General features: G+C 29.5%; 1 protein-coding gene across 4 annotated transcripts in view; it reads right to left on the reverse strand.

Annotated features, from left to right (window-relative positions):
- The window catches only part of LOC100167706 (histone-lysine N-methyltransferase 2D), a 28,604-nt gene extending 17,814 nt beyond the window's left edge, over positions 1–10,790 (reverse strand). For 2 of the 4 annotated variants that reach the window (XM_008187586.3, XM_008187585.3), the window contains exons 1-2: positions 10,202–10,790; positions 9,082–9,606 (exon numbers count right to left, since the gene is read on the reverse strand). In XM_008187586.3, the coding sequence (XP_008185808.1) occupies positions 9,082–9,431 (350 nt within the window). In that variant the 5' untranslated portion in view covers positions 9,432–9,606; positions 10,202–10,790. The remainder of the gene's footprint in view (positions 1–9,081; positions 9,607–10,201) is intronic. The other 2 variants (XM_001952690.5, XM_008187587.3) reach the window with 2 other exon arrangements.
- Between the last annotated feature and the right edge of the window lie 8,963 nt (positions 10,791–19,753).

Raw genomic sequence — 19,753 nt, forward strand, 5'->3', positions numbered from 1 at the left:
ATAATGAAAACAACAAATAAGCGATATTATTGAATATCTTGAATATTTACTATTCATAGATGAATATTCTACTATAATCTCATGCCTACTCATTACTTATATGAGATACTAAATAATATTTTACATATTTTTTAATTTTTCAAAACTTATCCTATCATACAGAAAATTATAAATTTGTCTAATATACTAATTACTATAATGAAAAAAAAATAAAAACTCATTAAATTGCTGATTTTCCATATTCATCGTAAATCATAAATTAGTAATTAGTAATTACAAGGTATTTTAAATCAAACATTTTTTTATTATTATTCTAGTAGTTATTAATTACACATAAATTTACGTATAGAATAAGGGAAAACATTTGGATCACACGATTTGATTTAAAACTATACAGGCAAACGCATATCACAAAATCAGTGTTTTTTTTAAAAACATTTTATTGTACATGCATTTCTCTATTCTCACGCAAGGTTCATTACATGACCTCACTCTCCGTACTTGGTCGATTATGATTATGATGGCGTAGAGTTGATAAAAAATATTACAATACATGAGTTATCGGGGTCACGCGACACAGCCTTATTCAGCTTATAAATTAAATTTGTTTTTGAATTTTTTTTTTTGGGGGTGGGCGCCTATATGAATCGTTCTAATAATAATACTAATAAGTTATTAGATCACTGATATCAATATTATATGAAACTACCTATACGGCTATACAGTATTTGATATATATTTATAAACATTAACTACCTACCTACTAATTTATTTTATCATGCCAAAGTATAGTGTGAATAAACCAAAGTATAAAGTCAAATTTTTATTTTCAAATTGTATTAGCTGAGGTATTAGCCCATACAAGCCATTATTTATCATAATGTTTTAATTTTCTAGCTTCGAAGAAATAACATTTACAGACAAAGTAAGCAAGTGTATAGACAATACAATGTATAATATATTATATGTAACGTTAAGTGATACTTTATAATCTGAAGCGTTCGCAGGACTTTTTAATGGAAGTGAATGGAAAAAATGATTACCTACAGTTTGACACGGGGTCGCGCACAACAACAACAGAATGTATGTAATTAAATCCCAATAATAAAATATTTCTACTAAATCTAATGTTAAACAAAATTGAATTGTCATTAAATAGATCATATACCTATAAAAGTAAATCAACTTTTCTTGATTTTTGATACATAACAGTTATGAAAATTTTCAGAATCATTGACCACTTTTCATCAATGACCAATAAGGTTAACCCGTTGACAGTTTGAGACAGTTTTAAAATAAACGTAAAGCATCTATTGCTGTTTTAGGGAATTTACGATTCTGTCAGTTTGTTATTTCATATTCATAGTTCAGAATTTCAGATATAGTGATCTGAGTCGATGTAAAATAAAACGAGTTTTTCAAATGTTTAATAGTCAATAACAAAATATGAAAATAGACAAGGAATCAAAAGTTGTTTATCATAACAAGTGCGTTTTACCATGATTGAAATTACTACTAATAATTAAAATAAAATACATTTTTTTTTTTTAATTTTTTACTAATTTCTCCAAAATAAATATAATGGCAATTACTTAGTTTTGAGATGAATAGTAAATATTATTAATTATTATAGTATAATTATAATTTAATATAAATATATAAAACTAAATGGGTTAATATTAAAAGAGGATTAAATTGTTTTTTCATTTAGAAATATACAAAAAATATAGGTATAATTATTGTTAATATAGAAATTTCATATTAAAGTAATATACAGTGTACTCTTGGGGAAATTTCAAGGAGAAAAAAAATTTGACTTACTAAAAATGTCCAGTTATCAAAATCTTAATGAGTTATATTTATTTGAAGGGGAATTTTGTTTGAAAGGTCGAGAACTCCGAGTTAAAATTTCAAATAAATCATAGTTCTTTTATGATAAAGCATATAATTTATACGAAAATGATGTGAGAATGTTTGAACATATTATCACCTATATAGAAACAAGGTTAAATTTGGAAACTATATTAACAGTTGGGAAATTGAAACCCAAGATTTAAACGTCGGCTGTATTTGTATTTAATCGCCTAGTTAATAGATTCATCATCGTCAAACTTTCGGCAATAAAAACAAATACGTAATAAATACTTAGGTATATATTATATTATAATTTGTAATATTTAAAACGTGTGTTTATTTTATTTACATAAAAATTGATCGACACGTGTGCAACGTGTAAATATAATATATAGGTACCTTCTCTACATCTCATAGCGTTCAGTTTACCTTTAAACGCGGGATGTTATTTGTACAATAAAATACCATGTATAACGCGTTATTAATGTTATTATTATTATAGTTACATTAAAATAACTATTTAATGCGATATCTCAACGCACGAACTTATGTATATAATATTATAATATTATATACCTAATACCGCGATGAAAACCTAGTAGATAGTACCTATAGTATATAAACGAAAGGTAAAAAAAAAACATTTGTCCGTTGCATTTCGTGTTCAAACAGCTTGCACTCGTTTTTTTCTTTCTTTTTTTCCCGCCCCTCTATACACACGCGTATGTATAATGCGCGGACCGGTTTATAGAAACGCATTCTTCTTTTTCTCCTCTCACAACGACAGCGGCGATGATCGGAAAAGAAAATACCGTGAACTGTGTAGGCAGACGGCGGCGGTGGTAATATTGCACTGCCCGCCAAGCAATTGCACAATTCGAGCGAGCCGCAAACCGGTTTCACGCGTCTCTCGTGATCGCGCTCCTCGTCCGCCGCCGGCGGATCTGTCAAAAGTGCATCGATACGTGTACACCAGTTCTTGCCATTTATGGGACGCGGCCAGACGGATAGTCAGTCGCATCGGGTAGATACGTTGCGCATAGGAACGGGAAAAATGAGTGGGGAAAAAAATAATAAATAAATAAATAAAACAAACACGAAAAGACGAAATTGATCGGTCGTTTGGAAGCGACGGAAATTAATTTGTGTAAGTCATGGGACAGACGAGGAGAAGGGCGTTTAGCTATGCGCTCTTGTGTGTGTGTACGCCGTACGCTACTCCGGAAACGGCTCTTCAAAAGGCTAAACATCAATAAAGCGCATTAGGTGACGACGACGGGTATACACGGGGTTTATCCGGGTAAAAAGTCGTCAGGGGGTGGTAAAGGGGTTCCCGGCGGATGAGAAGCCCTCTCTACTGGATCAAATGTCGTAACATTACATAACCCGAAAGAAAACCAGAGCCGCTGCGGGTGTGGGGACGACGGTCGCGCGTGACTGTGTGTGTTCTTCCAAGGGGGTAAATCAATAAGACGGACCCGGAGGCGGCGATCACACCGGGCGGAACCACCGGCCGCCTGTTGTAGTTGTAAAGGGTATAAGTGAAGTTTACGGACGGTAAATCCCTGCGCACCTCCACCGAACCACGTATCAAAATATCTCTTAACAACACTATTGACTCCGTCGCCATCGACAACAACGAGGCGATTAAGTAGATACAAAAATAAACGTATACAGAGCGGTCGAAAGTGTTTCACTTGATATTACCAAACTATACTACGTATAAATTAAATTATATCAAATAGGTAATTAATAGGCCATTACGGTGACAATAATATTATGAACAACTATGAATGAAAATTGTTTTCAATTAGTTTATTTTATATTAATAATTTATTCATTGCGTCGTAATTATTTGATTATAAGCTTTGAAATAAAACAAAATTTTGAATTACTCTAATAAAAATGTCCATTAAAAGTTTAAATAGCAAGTTAAGCAAGCCTTAATATTTCATGTCTCCAAGTTAAAAGGGTCTAATGTTACAAACGGTCGATTAACCGTATCACGACCAAATTAAACCGTCTTGCAATCTGCGCAATCCTAAATCCGAAATTAACGCAGTTTGAGAAGTAAAGCGGTAGCAAACCATCCATCAAATACACCCTCTTGTCTTTTCCTCCGGTTTCTAACCTGTAAATCCCGTATTTCGTGTACCAAGATTTATGTGCATCCATCGTCTTACTCAACTTACGTTCCTATAAATCGAACAGACATTGATAAGTATGATGACGAAAAAAAAAAGGTAAAGTAATTCGTTTAGAATAACTGGGCGGAAAATAAGACCTGAGGTGAGCAAGAAATTAAAATAGAATGTATCATATTATACAATTTTATAGATTAGAAAATAAAACACTACCTATAAAACATCTGTACAGCATTTGTTTATTACAAGATCAGACATGAATAAATCGTACACATTGGAACTTCTTTTTAATACGAAGAAATGTATTTCCAATGATGTATTTGTTAAAAATGTGTTTATATAATTTACAAATTATATTATTTTGGGAAGCCCTGAAACGGTAGTAAATCGTTTAAAAGCTGCCGACGCGTCCCTGGGGTGGGTGGGATGCCTTTAATATACTGTGACGTCACTCATGGACGCTTCCGCCACAGCCGACAGTTAATTGACTCGGTTAGCCGGTAATCAATACAGTCCTGAAGGAGCTACCTGGCGGCAGCGGCCCTTAACTCGATAAAAAAAGACGACAAATCGTGAGAATAGCCCTTTTTGTTGCAACAACAAACACCAGCTGAGACGCTCTCAGTTTTAATTAGACACTTAAAAATAAATCAGCTTTCTAATAAAAACATAATTGTTTTTCTTTCTTTTATGAATCTTTAATTTTAACTTAAAATCTAAAGGTTGTCAGTGTCAGCAATTTATTAAGCGTAAAATGCTGGTCGCTGGCAATTTCTAGTTACGTTAGACGCATTGTCCGTACCGAAAGAATATAACCAAACCTATGTGTTAAGTGTCACATTTACGTTCATTCGTGATATGAAGTTAACAATTCAAAGCTAAAAATAACTAATTTGATTTATTAAAAATTTGAACATTATCATTTAGAATAATACGGATATTAATTGGTGACTCCGTCTTACAAGTGCATAACATAATAAATTTATTATTAGCCGATCACGTTTAGCTCAGTTAGTTTAAAAATTAGATTGAATCGACCACCTAATACCTATTATGAAACTTAATGGTAAGAACATTATCTGTGTTTTTTACGATAATTCAGTTTTTAAATCACTTATGAACATTTTAAATGTATGCTATATTATATACGCAAAACTTGCTAAAAAATTGAACTATCGTAAAAAACCCAAATACAAACAAGGATAATATTCTTACCGTCAAGTTTCATAATAGATCGATTCACTCTAATTTTTAAACTAACGGAGCTACACGTGATCTGCTGAGCGTAAATTTGCTATGTTACGCACTTGTAAGACGGAGACAACAAATTACCGTGTAGTGTCTTCTTAACAAACTCCTTTAGTGGCATAGCCAAGATTTCGGTTTAGGGAGGGGGCAACACAATTTTATGTCAAAAAGCTTAAAAAATTAATAAAAGGTTCTTCATAAGTCTTTATTATATAGCAATTTAGAATCATCAAAAATTCATTGGTATTATTTTTCTTTTATAAACGTTTGAAGTTGACGGAATGACTGAACAGAATTGTTTTTCTTATATACAAAATATATACAATAATACATCAATTAGTTTGCCCAGTCCAATACTAAAGATGAGTAGGAGTTTTTTCGTAAAAATTGCTGATTTTTTCAGATTTGATTATATTTATTATTTTGTTTATATTATATTTGAATTGGGAATTTCGAAAAGGGCCAATCTCGAGTTTTTATCAAAATAGACTTTCCGGTGTCATTATCATTTACTTATATAGACCGATATTTTACGAGCGAAGAGGACTCATATCTGTTTCAATTTTAAATCCCTGTAATCCTCGTATAAATTTCGAAAAGGACTCATCACTCATAAACGAAAAACGGGTAAGTTGCTTGGGAGTATGGAAGCTAGGGATCTTAAAATTAAGCTGACTTAACAATGCAGGACAGTCTATAGACAATACACAATACACGTAAACACATTATTCAACACTGAATTGAATATTATCAAACTTAAGGGTAAGAAAGGTTTGCGTTTTCGTGGATTTGTTGCGATGTTAAAATTTTTACAAGTTATAATACTTATGCGTATGTAAAAATAATATTACAGTTAAAAAATTCTGATAGCTCCCTTGAAAATTAAAACATTGTAAAATATCTAATAGAAAACACAGATAATCTCCCTACTAAAGTTAGATTATAAAGTCTATTATTTAAAGTTTACTAGGTACACACAATTAGGACTGCTGAACACAAATTTGCCATGTTGTACGTTCGTAAGATGGAGATAACGTAGTGCTCTTAGTATAATAGTATGTTTACTTTACAACCTTTCCAAATAACAATTCATAAGTGTTATTTTTATACTTCGCATGACTGTCATAATCCCAAGTGAAATAATATTTGAATAAGTAAAGATACATAATAACATAATATTATAGGGATGATAAGTTCATAATAAAATTGTTGAGGGATAATTTATGGATAGGAACGACACTAGCTAGCGAAGTATTTAATCATATTATAAAATAATTTAATACAGCAAGTCATATTAAAATATATTAACTGTTGACTGAAATATCAAACTGTATATAATAGTATTATGACATGATATGTATGATAAGAAAACAAGAAGCATCAACACAAATAAATAAAGAATTGACCATAAAATAAAAATAATATTGTCAAACTAGTTTTTATATAACAACTAACAATAAATCTTTGATCTATTATTGTATGATGATACTTAAAGGTATTTATCGTGTAGTCGTGTAACAAATTATTTAATACGATTAAATTTATTTGAATCAGATTTGAATAAGGCACCTAAGAAGCATGTTTACCCTTTCAGTGGCCAACTAAACTGGTTTATTACAACAAGGTTAATCACTTCAAACACAGGTACAGCTAAAATATCACTAAAAAAATTAAACCAGTCGCGATTACACTCAATTTAGTATTTTTTTCTTTAAATAACTTGGACACATTTTGTTCAGCTGGTGAACGTTTAGGTTGTACATTTAGGTGTACCCGTACTTCTTCCTTCATTGCTGGTGAGTGGTGACCATGAACATAAATTTTATATTTCCTTTTTTAGTAGTCTAATGATAATTGAATTAGAATCAGTTGTCGGTAATTATATAAGATATATTTAGAGGTCGAAATCGTATGGATTAGTAGTGATGAAGGTTAGATTAGGTACCTGCTAGTATTTGGTAATGAAATCAAAATACATTCTTTTAATAGATAAATAAATAAATTATAAATGTAGGTATTAGGGTTATCAAAAATGAACAAAATATGTCGATATTATTCATTAGGTGTACAAAAATAACTCAAGACATTATAAACAATATAACTAAGTCATAAATATTAAATGTATAAAATATTTGGTTTTTTTGTCAAGCCTCAGTTTAGAATAAACCCAAAACACATTAAATTAATGTAATCATATTTTTATTCTAAATTTCGGCATTTGTTTAAAATACTTTTTTTTTCGTAACAAAAATTAGTATTACAAAAGTACGCTTGTTATATAAATTATAAATAAATAACATAATTTGAAACCAAATAATTCTTGTTAATGTGTAAAAATAATTGACTATTTTCATAAATTGTATTGCAGTAGTTTAAAATTTAAATAATTTTGAAGCATTAAACCATGTTCCCAGAAAAAATATACGAAGCTGACACGGTGTCACGAAATACGTATATTATTAATATCATCTGTTCTCTACACTTAACGTTTTTCAAATTTAACAGGATTGTAAAATGGGTAGCCGGTTGCGGTCAATGGTCATGGCGTATTATACTTCTATAGAAGTCAGATACACGTCTTTTGGTACATAAGGAATGTCCGGTATAATTTACAATATTAGGGTGTAGTTTTGGGGGAAAAAGGTCTTTTAAGCCTGGAAGCCAGGTGATTTGTATTGAAACCTCGTGTTTTCAAAAGAAGAACGCTTCTTATACAGTAGTAAATCAAAGACACCCCATGGTGTAATATAGTATTTTAGGTCAGAATTTCGCCGACACAGAAGCAGATATTTCCAATAACCCACCAAGAGGATAATAGAGGTTAAATAGGGGACTTTAAAGGATAACGTAATATGGTATTAGCGCCTTCATTTTCAAATCATTGTTTTAACCATTGGAAATTAAGATATAACGTAATACCTACCATTGATTATAAAATAGTGTTATTTTAATAATAAGGTTATTATTTAATAAGGTAGTAATACCTTAATAAATACATAGTAAAAATAGTTTTACTGAAATAATTTAAACATATTTTAATAAATATGACGAAAATAGTAATAATAACTTGACGTTTGTACCTATTACAAAGGCCATAATTCATAAGTCATTATAAATTATTTAATTCGCTAGATAGAACATATTTTTCCACGCCACTTATAAAAACCATGTTTATTGTTTACACTATTACCTCGACTAATACTTTAACTTGTACTTGTTACTCTTCAACAGAGTAATGTAAACTGTCTTTAAAATTAGAATAAAACAAAAATTAGTTAAATAACCTATTAGTTCACTTTGAAGAGAATCACTGTTAACCTTTAATTTTTTAAATTAATTTTTAATATAGGTAATCAAAACTAGGGCACAAAATAGATTTTCAGATTTCAATTTTAAATGAATAAAATATTTTTCACTATATATCTACTTAATATTATTTATAATTATTTAAGTGTTAAATTAATTTACAAAAAAAAAAACTGTCTTAATACTTAGCTGTTAGTAATATTTCTTTGAATTAAATTAATCAGTAAGTAAAAATTATTTTGAAGATGATTTACCTATACAAAAATATTTACTTATACATAGCTGCCCATATTTTTATTACTGCAAGTAAAAAATAAATATAATATACCAAATTAAAAAAAATATATTTATTTTTACAACTTAAATCTCCAAGCCAAATACTTTGATTCTAAATAATAGACTCCACTAAATACTTCTTTAATAAGTTAGGTATTATCTTAAGAATTTAATTGAATTTAATTACCTACTCATTTTATAAAACTAAAAGTTTTACTAAGTATTTTTGAATTATATTCAATGTTTAATTTACCTTATATAATGTATGACTCCTTTATTGTGAATTCGTCTCCATCCTGCTGGTACAGTAATTGAAGACACAAAAGCTGCTGGGGTTGAAACAATGTTATTAGTCAAAGTGACAACTGCAGTTGAGTTAGGACAGTGATAACTTTTATCACACTCACTATTGACAGTTTGATTATTTTCGGTCGAATAACAGTAACCTTTCGGCACTTGGTTCATGTTAGCGGCAGTCGCCGGTCGAGCGACGACGCCATGACTACAAGATGGATCATTAGACGCGCACCGATATCGGGCGTTTGGGTCTGTGAACAAGGGCCCAGCAGATAGCAGTGGCTGGTCGGTTGATTCGGTCGTCATGCCGTATCAGATGACCGACATAAAGTGCGTAAAGGCAGAGCGAGGCATTTTTCAGATTATTCATGGAGGCTTTTCCTTGTCCGAATACGCTGCCGCAGCTACCATCACTGCACAGTTGATATGGTAGAGTATGACCGACGCATGACGGATGTTCCAAACATATCCCTTTGATTTTCTATAGTAAAAAGATAAAATTAGACTAAGCGTAATTGAAATATGTAAAAGCATTAAATTCTGACTGTTGTTATTTTATTAAAAAATTTAATGATAAATCTGGACCTATCATTTAGGTAACATTTTGAAAATTATTTAATATGAAGTTAGGTAAGAATATATAGGTACATACCTAATATTACTTATATGTTATTATTATATTGTTAAAGAAATTGGGCAGTTTAATAGAAGCTTTAGGTAAAAGAATCTTAAGAAATTGTATGTACTTAACTACCTAACTACCTATTACAAATAATATGAATATAGGTAATGTGCAAAATATTGTCAAAGTTGAAAAATATCATGAATGAAATAAGGTTTAGAAAACTAATTTAAACAATCTTCAAATTACTATGGCAATAGCATACCTTTTTATTTTTATATAAATTATAGGTAATAACTGTACATATAATATTATAACCTATCAAAAAAAAAACAATAAGTGCCTAAATCGTTTAAGAAAGTTTATAAAACTATACTCAAAAGCTTATAAAAATGTTATTCAAACGTAAATTTAGGAAAACATTTTTTCCCTCGCAAATTTGACATTCACTCACCTGCATGACTTTTGACACTCATCAAAATTTTTGACCAATTGTCGTGGATTTCGTTTAAGTTACAGCTGCCCAAGTACCCATCGGATTTCCGATCGGACACCACGACGAAGCAAGTAACGCATTATTAGAAAATACGTTTTGTATAAAATTATTACCTATACGTATAAGAGGCACTCGTAGCACATTCACACGGCGATATGTAATTACAATTTAAACTTTAGAACATTATCATTTATCACAATTGTTGTGATAATATTATAATTAGGTATTGTGTTTTTAAATAACGTTGCAAGGGATCACAAAACAACATCGCTGGGCGCACACAAGCCACAAACGCACTTTTTCGCGGCGAGTAAAAATACTAAAAAACAGAAAAACAATTAGTAATGTCGTAATACGTTTAAACCATTAATAACAACAACAACAAAAAGAAATGCGTGCTCTATATATATTGTTGTTATTTTATCCAGAAGAGCAAAAAACAACCGAAAACCGAATTAAAATTACAGTGACGCCAGAAGAACACACGTACGTACGACGGAGGGGTAAGACTGGCGCTGATGTTGTGTACATCAGTACTTGCGTAGTTGCGTTCACACGAACGGGTGATGGCAGACGGGTGTGCGCAAGGGCGACCTTCGTTGTGATGCGATCGGGCCGCCACCCGCGGCCGTTGGTCGTACTACTTTACGAGGGCGCGTTTCCACCGAGACGCGGCGGCCGTCGTCGTTAAATACTAAATAGTAAATAGGCAATAGCTATTAAGCTATCTAATATTATCTATAGGTACAAATATACAATATGTCATATATGTATAAATATGTAATTATATTTATTGTACGCATAACTCACTATACAGTGAAACCTCCAAATAGCGGACAGTTTTTATAAGAATCCACTCACCAATAACAGTCTTTCTACAAGAGACCCTCTTAATAGCGCATACAATTTCTGCGACTAAGAGTGTGCGGTATTTATAGAGGTTTCACTGAGTATTAATAATTATGTATAGCCGTATTATTTTATTTTTAAAAACACTGAGCATTTTCAATTTCGACCTCAAAAAGTACAATTTGCTTCCAAAAACATACATCGGGAATCGAAGTTTATGATCAGAGCATTTTTTCTACCAGAAAAGTTGAGGAGTTACAAACATTTTAAAATACCTCAAATAAACGTCTGAAATTATTAGACTGGACAAAATAAAAATAAAATTATAACTTATTTTCAAGCCCCTCCCCTACATTGAAAAATCGTGCGTAAGCCACTGATTATTTGGATATACCATATACGTCTTATAATATTAGCATAGGTATATAATGGCATGATGCATATTGCACGTTGCAGTAGGTACCTATATGTCGACCTACATGGATTGGTATAATAACTCACAGAATGTAGTAAACCATGTTACCTATAGTAAATAGTTACACACAGTGGCGTATTTAGGCGAGTGGGGAAAGGAGGGCAATTGCCCCTAGCAGCACTTTTTTTTGGGAGGGGGCATCAAATTTTCGTGTGAGTTTTTTTTGGCAACAGATTTACAATGATTTAGGCAACAAAACGTTCTATTAATAACTTAATATAAAGCTATTTTGTGCAATCAATTTCCACATCTGATAATACCTACGCGTTGGTCGCCGAATAGTGGCGAATACCAAAACCTAGCTATTTTTCTGTGCTTAAACTAAATATATCTTGTGGGCTATGGTATTACTCAAGGCTGGGCATTAACGAGTTAAAAAGTTAAAGTTAAGTTTGGCTTTTCATTAACTTAACTGTTAACTGTTAACTTACTAAATTTCTTTTTTAATTAACGTGAAATTAACGAGTTAATTTTTCATTTTAAGAAGTAAGTTAAGTTAATTTATTTTGTTTTTAATTTTATCATATTTCACTACTTCAGTACCTATATTCGTTTTCATGTCAAAAAATATTTACCGTGGATCGTTTAAAGTAAAAAATGTTTATAATTCGAATTTAACTAATATGGAAACACTGTATAAAATATAAACACTATAGTCTATAATTTAGTTTTGGGTTGGAAAAAATTAAGTATGTTAGCGTTGTATAAACAAATTAACTTTTTTTTAACTTAATAAAAAGTTAACAAAAATTGTGTATTAACTTTTAACTTAACTGAGTTAACCTATAGTTAAATTAACTTTTAACTTTTAACTTTTTGTTATTGGTGCATATTAACTTAACTTAACTGAGTTAAAAAAAATCATTAACTTGCCCAGCCTTGGACTATTACTGTGTTAGTAACATCGTACTGTTAGTACAAGAGTTTATACAGGAGAGTGTTTTTAATATTTAATAGCTTACAGACTACAGTAACTTGTAAGTTATATCTCTAGCCACTTTCCCACGCCCACATGGCCACATATAAGTATAAGAAATTGTATTTCTAAATGTCTTGTACATTTGATGATGTAATTTTTAAAAATTTATATTTAGGTACCAGAAATAGTATTTATTTATAAAAACAATAAATATTTTGAGATAAGGCCTTATTGCGTTGATCATTTTAAAGCGAGTTATGAGTATTTTAAAACTGTAAATTGTTTGTGCATTTTAAAGTACTCATAACTCACTTAAAAATTAAAATATAATAAAAAGCTCATGAAGTTGTCTAGATAATTATCTTACCTTTAGATTTTATAAGAGGTCAATTTACTCTAATTTTTAAGCTATACGTATTCTGCTTTGCGTATAATTTGCTATGTTATGCACTTGTAAGACGGTGACAACACACGCGGGTATCGCGTCCTCTTCATTTTCTAATAATAAATAATTACTGATGACAAAAATATTATAATTTATATTGTATTTCATATTTTCATACATAATATTATTAGATTCTGAGCGGACCGATGAATTCAATGATTTACAATAATGTGTAATGATTTTATTTTGTGTGTGTCTATATATACACAATAATACATAAAGTATAATATATTTTGTTAATATGGCTTAACAGAAATTTGGTAGAAAATGGTAAGCTTTTTATTCCAAAAAGCCTGGGGGCAAATGCAACAGCTTCTCCCTCCGGGCGCCAATAGGTATAACGGATACCTCAAGAACTCAACACAATAGATGTTGTGCCCAACGTGGCTGGATATCATTCAGGTCAAAAGCAAGACGGTTAAATGTTTCGATAGGTTTCGACCTATACTTACAATCCTGGTATAAAAAAATTAATGGGACACTAAATGAAAATTCGGTACATTTGGTCAGGGATAGTCGAATTACACTTACCACCTAAAAAGAAATGTCAAATTGCACTAGGGTTCAAAAAAGTTAATGTTCGAACTGCACTCGTTCAAAATAAAGAGTTCTATTTTTTATTTTTTTTTTTTATTGTTTTTTAATTTAAGGTCACTGTGGACGTTCACGTTTATTATTATAATAATATTTGACGATTTAAAAAAGAATAAAAAATTATATATATCTATTATTACTACGAAAATTATCAAAATTAGTTTAAAAAAAAGTTATTAAAATTACAATAAGAATATTTCATGATTTAATGTATGCATATATAATATTATATTAACACAATGGAAAATAGTAATATGGTATGTATAAAATAATAATTTACGTTTAATCCCTTCAAATATACATAATATTTTTAACTTTTACTATCATAAGCAGAACTAGGATTTATTTGCACTAAAAAGACAAAATATGCCTAAATTAAATAAAATAGCTAAATAAGTGGTAAAAATACATTAGTAAAAACCATATTTAAAAAAGCTGTTAAGAAGGTGTCCGGTCTACTATACATTTAGGTAAGTTTAACCTGTAATTGTGTAAATGTATAATGGATGTGTTAAATTTGAATTCAATAATTGCAATAAATGCATACGTAAAACGATACCAAGCGGTATATTAGACTATTATAATATAGTAATATTACTATTTACTAAATACTAAGAATATTTAATTGTATTATATTTATATTATAATTATGGTAAATTGGTAACTTATTTTACTATTATAGTAGGTAATAGACAATATTTGGGAACTCTTATTCAATTTTTAAGCTTTTTAACCGAGCCTAAGAAGTAATTAAGAACTGTTACCTATTGAGACTGTAAAAACCAAAAAAAAAAAAAGGGTGTCAAGTGGGTGTTGCTCTGCTGTACAGTAGGATGCAAATGTGAAATGGGTCATTGCAATGGATGGTGTTAAATTTTAATCCAATGATATAATATCATTGTATATGAAAAAAGAATTCTGAGCGAAGAGGTCAGTCAGCATTGTCAGTCAATGATATTACTAAGCAAGGTTTAAAGATAATATTATCTATAAACCTTGATTACTAAGTACCTATCTTTGATGATAATATAATAATTGTAAATTAAATAATTATAGTGGTGGAACCTTGTATTAAATTATCAATCCTATTGGTTATACAAGTTAAATGTTTTATACATTTTTAAGTTTTTAATTACAAAATCCTTTTTAAATTTAAATTTTGATTTATTTTGACAAAATTTAAACTTTAAATGTTTATAAAAAAAAAAATATTTTTAAATTGCTATTGTAACAATATATCAGGAGCCTTGTAATCGTTTTGTAATCGTCTTGTAATTGTTTTCTTGTAATCGTTGCTTTTTGACGCAACAAATAAAATGTTATTGACATTTGTAGAGAAAAAACGGTGGATGTCGCTCTGCTGTAGAGTAGGTTACAAGTGGGTCACTGTATAATGGATGGTATTAAATTTGAATTCAATGATATAATATCATTATATAAGAAAAACGATTCTAAGCGGAGACAGTATGTCAGTCTAGGTATAAGACATATTATATACTTATATATTATATTGTATTAAAAAAAAAATTGACCTATAATGGATATACCTATAATAAATTCCAAATTAATCATATCACAGTATCCATTATGTACTCATAATAACAAACCGTGATACTATCATAGATATATAAAAGTATACTTTAGAAGTTTCAAGTACCCACGAATAATATTATATCATAACATTATAGGTAACTAAAATAGTTATTCTAGGTTTTTTATAATATGTAATTTCGTCCAAATTTGAACTTAAAATGACTATAAAAATAAACTGTGCTTACCTATGTATTTTTTAGATATTTTGGTAACAAAATTATCTACTTACGTGGTATCTTGTTTTAAATTTTTAATCCTTAGATATAAAAGTCGAACATTTTATAAATTTTTAACTACAAAATAATTATTCTATTTTAAATTTGATACATTTTGTCAAAATTCGATCTTTAAATGTTTATAAAAAAAATTGTGCCTATGTATTTTTAATATTTTTCAACTGCTATATTGTAACAATATATCAGGAGCCTTGTATTACATTTTTACACTTTTTGGCCCAACAGATAAAATTTTATTGATATTCATGGAAAAAAAAATAAAAAATTGAAATAGAAAATTGTCCGTAAACAGTTCAAAACAAGTCAAAATATTTTAAAAATTTTATCAAGTATATAAGAATCGATAAAACAAACATTCAGTGAAATTTTCATGTATCTACAGTTATTCGTTTTTGAATTACAACAAATTAAGAAAATCGCTACATGAGAAATCGAGTGAGTATCAAATGTTGTAAAAATATGAATTTCAAACGCTCATAAAAATTTAATATGGCTTTCAAATAGACATTTTTTTTTTGATAAAGGTATACAATCTTATAAGGAATCTTGAATTACATTTTAAAATCTTAGATTTACGAAAATTTTACGAATTCTTAACTCAAAATAATTTGCTAATTTTTGTGATTTTTCCATATATTTTCAATTTTTGAACTTTAAATGCTAAAAAAAAACTATGACTAAGGATTTTTAATATTTTTCAAATGTCTTTGTAACAATATAGTAGGAGCCTTGTATATTTCAAGTATTTTTACCCAACAAATAAAGTTTAATTGATATTCATAGCAAAAAAAACTAATAAAATTGGAAACTGAAATTGTCCGTAAACAGCTCAAAACAAATCAAAATATTTTGAAAATTTTATCATGTATAGAAAATGGAAATATAAATAACCAGTGAAAATTTCATGTATCTACGGTCATTTGTTTTAAAGTTACACCAAAAACCAAAATCAATTTTGCGTAAAAATGCCCGTTTTTCCTTAATTTTTCTTTTGTTTTTCACGGTGCTTTTGAAAACGACTAGGAATAACAAGTAGATCTGAAAAAATAACAGTAGTTACTTGATATTTTAACCGTATGTTTATACATATTAGCTATTTTTATACAGGTAGGTACCATAAAGTTTTTCAGAATAATTTTACTCTTTTTGAGCTATAATTTATCATTTATGTATATGAGAAATTTTAAATTTTCTTCAGTATTGTCAGTAAAAAAATCTTGACTAGGTTATAATTATGAAACTATTTTATTAAAGTTATAAAATATAGTACTTACAATCAGTGGCGTAGCCAAGGGGGGCAATGCGCCAGCCCCCCCCCCCCCCACTGACCATATTATTTTGAGCGCTAGACATTTAGGCTCATCGCACATTGACCTAAAAGCCAACACGAACGGGTACAAATAGACACTATAGTAATAGACACAAATAAGTAATAGGTACCTACACAACGTTTCAACACATAGAATAAAAGGTAGGTATTTTATAATTTTACCTGTTAAATCAGTCTAAGCAGAGAACTTTTGGGTAAACATAATACATAGGTACCTATAAAATATTAGACAATATATTATCTTTAAACCTGTATCAATATGATATAATTTATGAGTACAGATTTCTTTATACTTTCATATAGACTCAGTATCTCAGTTTGATTCGTTTTTCTTAACCAAATACATAAAGAATCATGAATGTAATTATCACTGAAGTTTTTGAAACGCATCATGGTAAATAATGCGTTATAATTGGTACCTAGGTAATTTTAAATGTAATGAATTTAGAATAAATAATGACGAGAGCAACAATTTTGTTGTATTTACTCTAAACGTAACTGTTACATAGCATGAATATATTTAAAACAAATTTAATGAATTTAATCTTGATAAATTACAATACCTAATATTCGAAAATATTTATATGTAATCGGTCCACGTTATGTCGAAAAAAAATTAATAATAAATAAGATAGCAGTAAAATAAAATTTTAGTATTAAGTAGATTTAATATGATTGTAATGACCCAAAGATTTATTTAAAAAATATTTTTAAATTGCCTAGTTGCAAAAAAAGATTTGGGAAACAATTAAGAGCCAATCTCCCCGAGGTGTCTCCTGGTACCTAACGCTAATAAACTCTAATCAATAAAATAAAAAAAAATGTGTACCTACCTAAACGTATAATTGGTTATTGGTATAAACAATTACCTATACGTTTAGGTATATATATTATATACTATATATAAGTGGTATTATTTTAAAAATATTATGTACCTACCTACTTACCCAGACGTTGCATCCATTTTTGGTGTCTGAAAAAATGTGTTCCCAAACACTATCCCAATAATTCCGACGTAAAAACATATTTTTGTGCCCGAACGTGTTTAGGCGTTTATTTCTACAAATAATCAGAAAACGCAGCTGTTGAAAAATTTCCATAGAGGTACACTTTTTAATTGGTTAATGGTTTCACATTGACAATATTTATGTTGTAATTTCAAATTTGTATCCTTATTAGATTCTGAGTGGAACGATGAATGTATTTTTTTTTGCGTTTATCAGATAATAAAACGGTTGCAGATTTTTTTTTTTTGATTTTCCCTCCCCCCTCATTCCATAATCATGGCTACGCCACTGCTTACAATGTTTCTCATAAGTTCTTTTAATAGCAGTTCAAAAATGTATGTAAATTATATATTTTTTTTATAACATGTAAAGCTTAAATGTTGATAAATTCATCAAAATCATAAAAATTTGCAAATTATTTTGTAGTTAAAAAATTATAAAATTTTTAATTTTTATAGCTAAGGATTGAAAATGTGTAACAATAGGTTTCTCATAAATAGGGGCCGGAATTATATTCTTTTAAAATAGCCAAAATAAGATGCTAATATTCTCTAAAAAAGTTGAAAATATTCTTCCAATATTCTTTAAAAATAATAATAAAATATGCGAAAAACAGTGGCGCCGAACCTATAACCCAAGAGGGACAACCGCCCCCCTTTTTTTCGGAGGGTGGGGTCGTGGGGGTCCGTGGGGTACCCCAGCAAACTATTTATGAATTATGTTGCTAATAAGCTATTAATGTATAGTGTATACATATGCAGCACTGAAGCAGGCATAAACGGAAGTGGTAGTCCGTATAACTTTTTACTTGCTCCCCCTTTTAAAATATAGTTCGGCGCCACTGGCAAAAATATGCTTTTTTATGAATATATTCTCTTGAAATAAAAATATTCATTTATAAGCAAAATATTACATGTTAAAAAAATTGATTAAATTATATTAATAACAATAAGGTATTTTTAATTACGAAAATTTTTGAAAACAGTTGACAACTATATTTTGCTCCATGTGTTCTAACTTCTGGTGTCATATTTGTACGACGGTCTGTTATTAATATATTTTTATACGTGCTAAATGAACGTTCGACGTCAACTGAAGTCACGGGAGCATTTTGTAAATCAGTAATCATAGCCAGTGAAAAGTTGTCTATAAGTTGAACTTCATTATTTTCATTCAAAACTTTAGCTACGTTTTTCAAAATGATGAGCCCTTTATTTTTTTGTTGAAGTTGATCAATTTTTATTTTTATTTTATTTTCATTTTCTCTGGGTATTTTTTGAAGTTGACCAATTGTATTTTCAATTAGACTTATCGAATCAACAAGAGACACATTAGACTTTTCCAAACTTTTGATGGATGTTACGAGAACAAGAAAATCGGCCTTAATAAATATTAGATCGTTTTCTATGGTTTCTATGTCAAAAACGGTTTTACATTTAAGTACTGACTGACTGGGAGATTTTTGACTACTTAATTTTTCAATAACTTTTTTTAAACCTTGGAAATTATTACAGTTAAAAATAGCAGCTTCGAACCACGTTCCCCATCTGGTAAGTACTGGTTCAGGGGGTAACGGAATATCTGGTAATATTTCTTTATACACTTGTACAATGTACATGGTATGGAGATTTTAGGAATACTTTTTTTATGTTATTAATTTATTTATTTATGTCTGGTTACATTTATCTAACCCTTTCTGCAACCCTATTAAGCATGTGAGCTACACATGTAACATGAATTAAGTTGGGATAGAAAACTGCTAGTGACTGTCCCGTTTTCACCATGTACGGCGCAGCATCTGAGAGCATCAACAATACTTTTTCATCATTTCCGCCCAAGGGCCACAGTAATTTTAACCCATCATTCACAAATCGAGCTACAGTAGAATGATTAGTCTTTTCTAAAACTTTACATGTTAAGAGAAAAGAACGAGTCGGATGATTTGACTTTAATATCCCAACCAATAAATTCGCCACATAACGCCCATTTATATCCGTTGTCTCATCAACAGCAAACCAAATATTATTATCGCTTATTTCATTTTTTTATATTGGATAAAGTC

The sequence above is a fragment of the Acyrthosiphon pisum genome, chromosome A1, assembly GCF_005508785.2.
Source record: "Acyrthosiphon pisum isolate AL4f chromosome A1, pea_aphid_22Mar2018_4r6ur, whole genome shotgun sequence".
In the NCBI taxonomy this organism is placed as follows: domain Eukaryota; kingdom Metazoa; phylum Arthropoda; class Insecta; order Hemiptera; family Aphididae; genus Acyrthosiphon; species Acyrthosiphon pisum.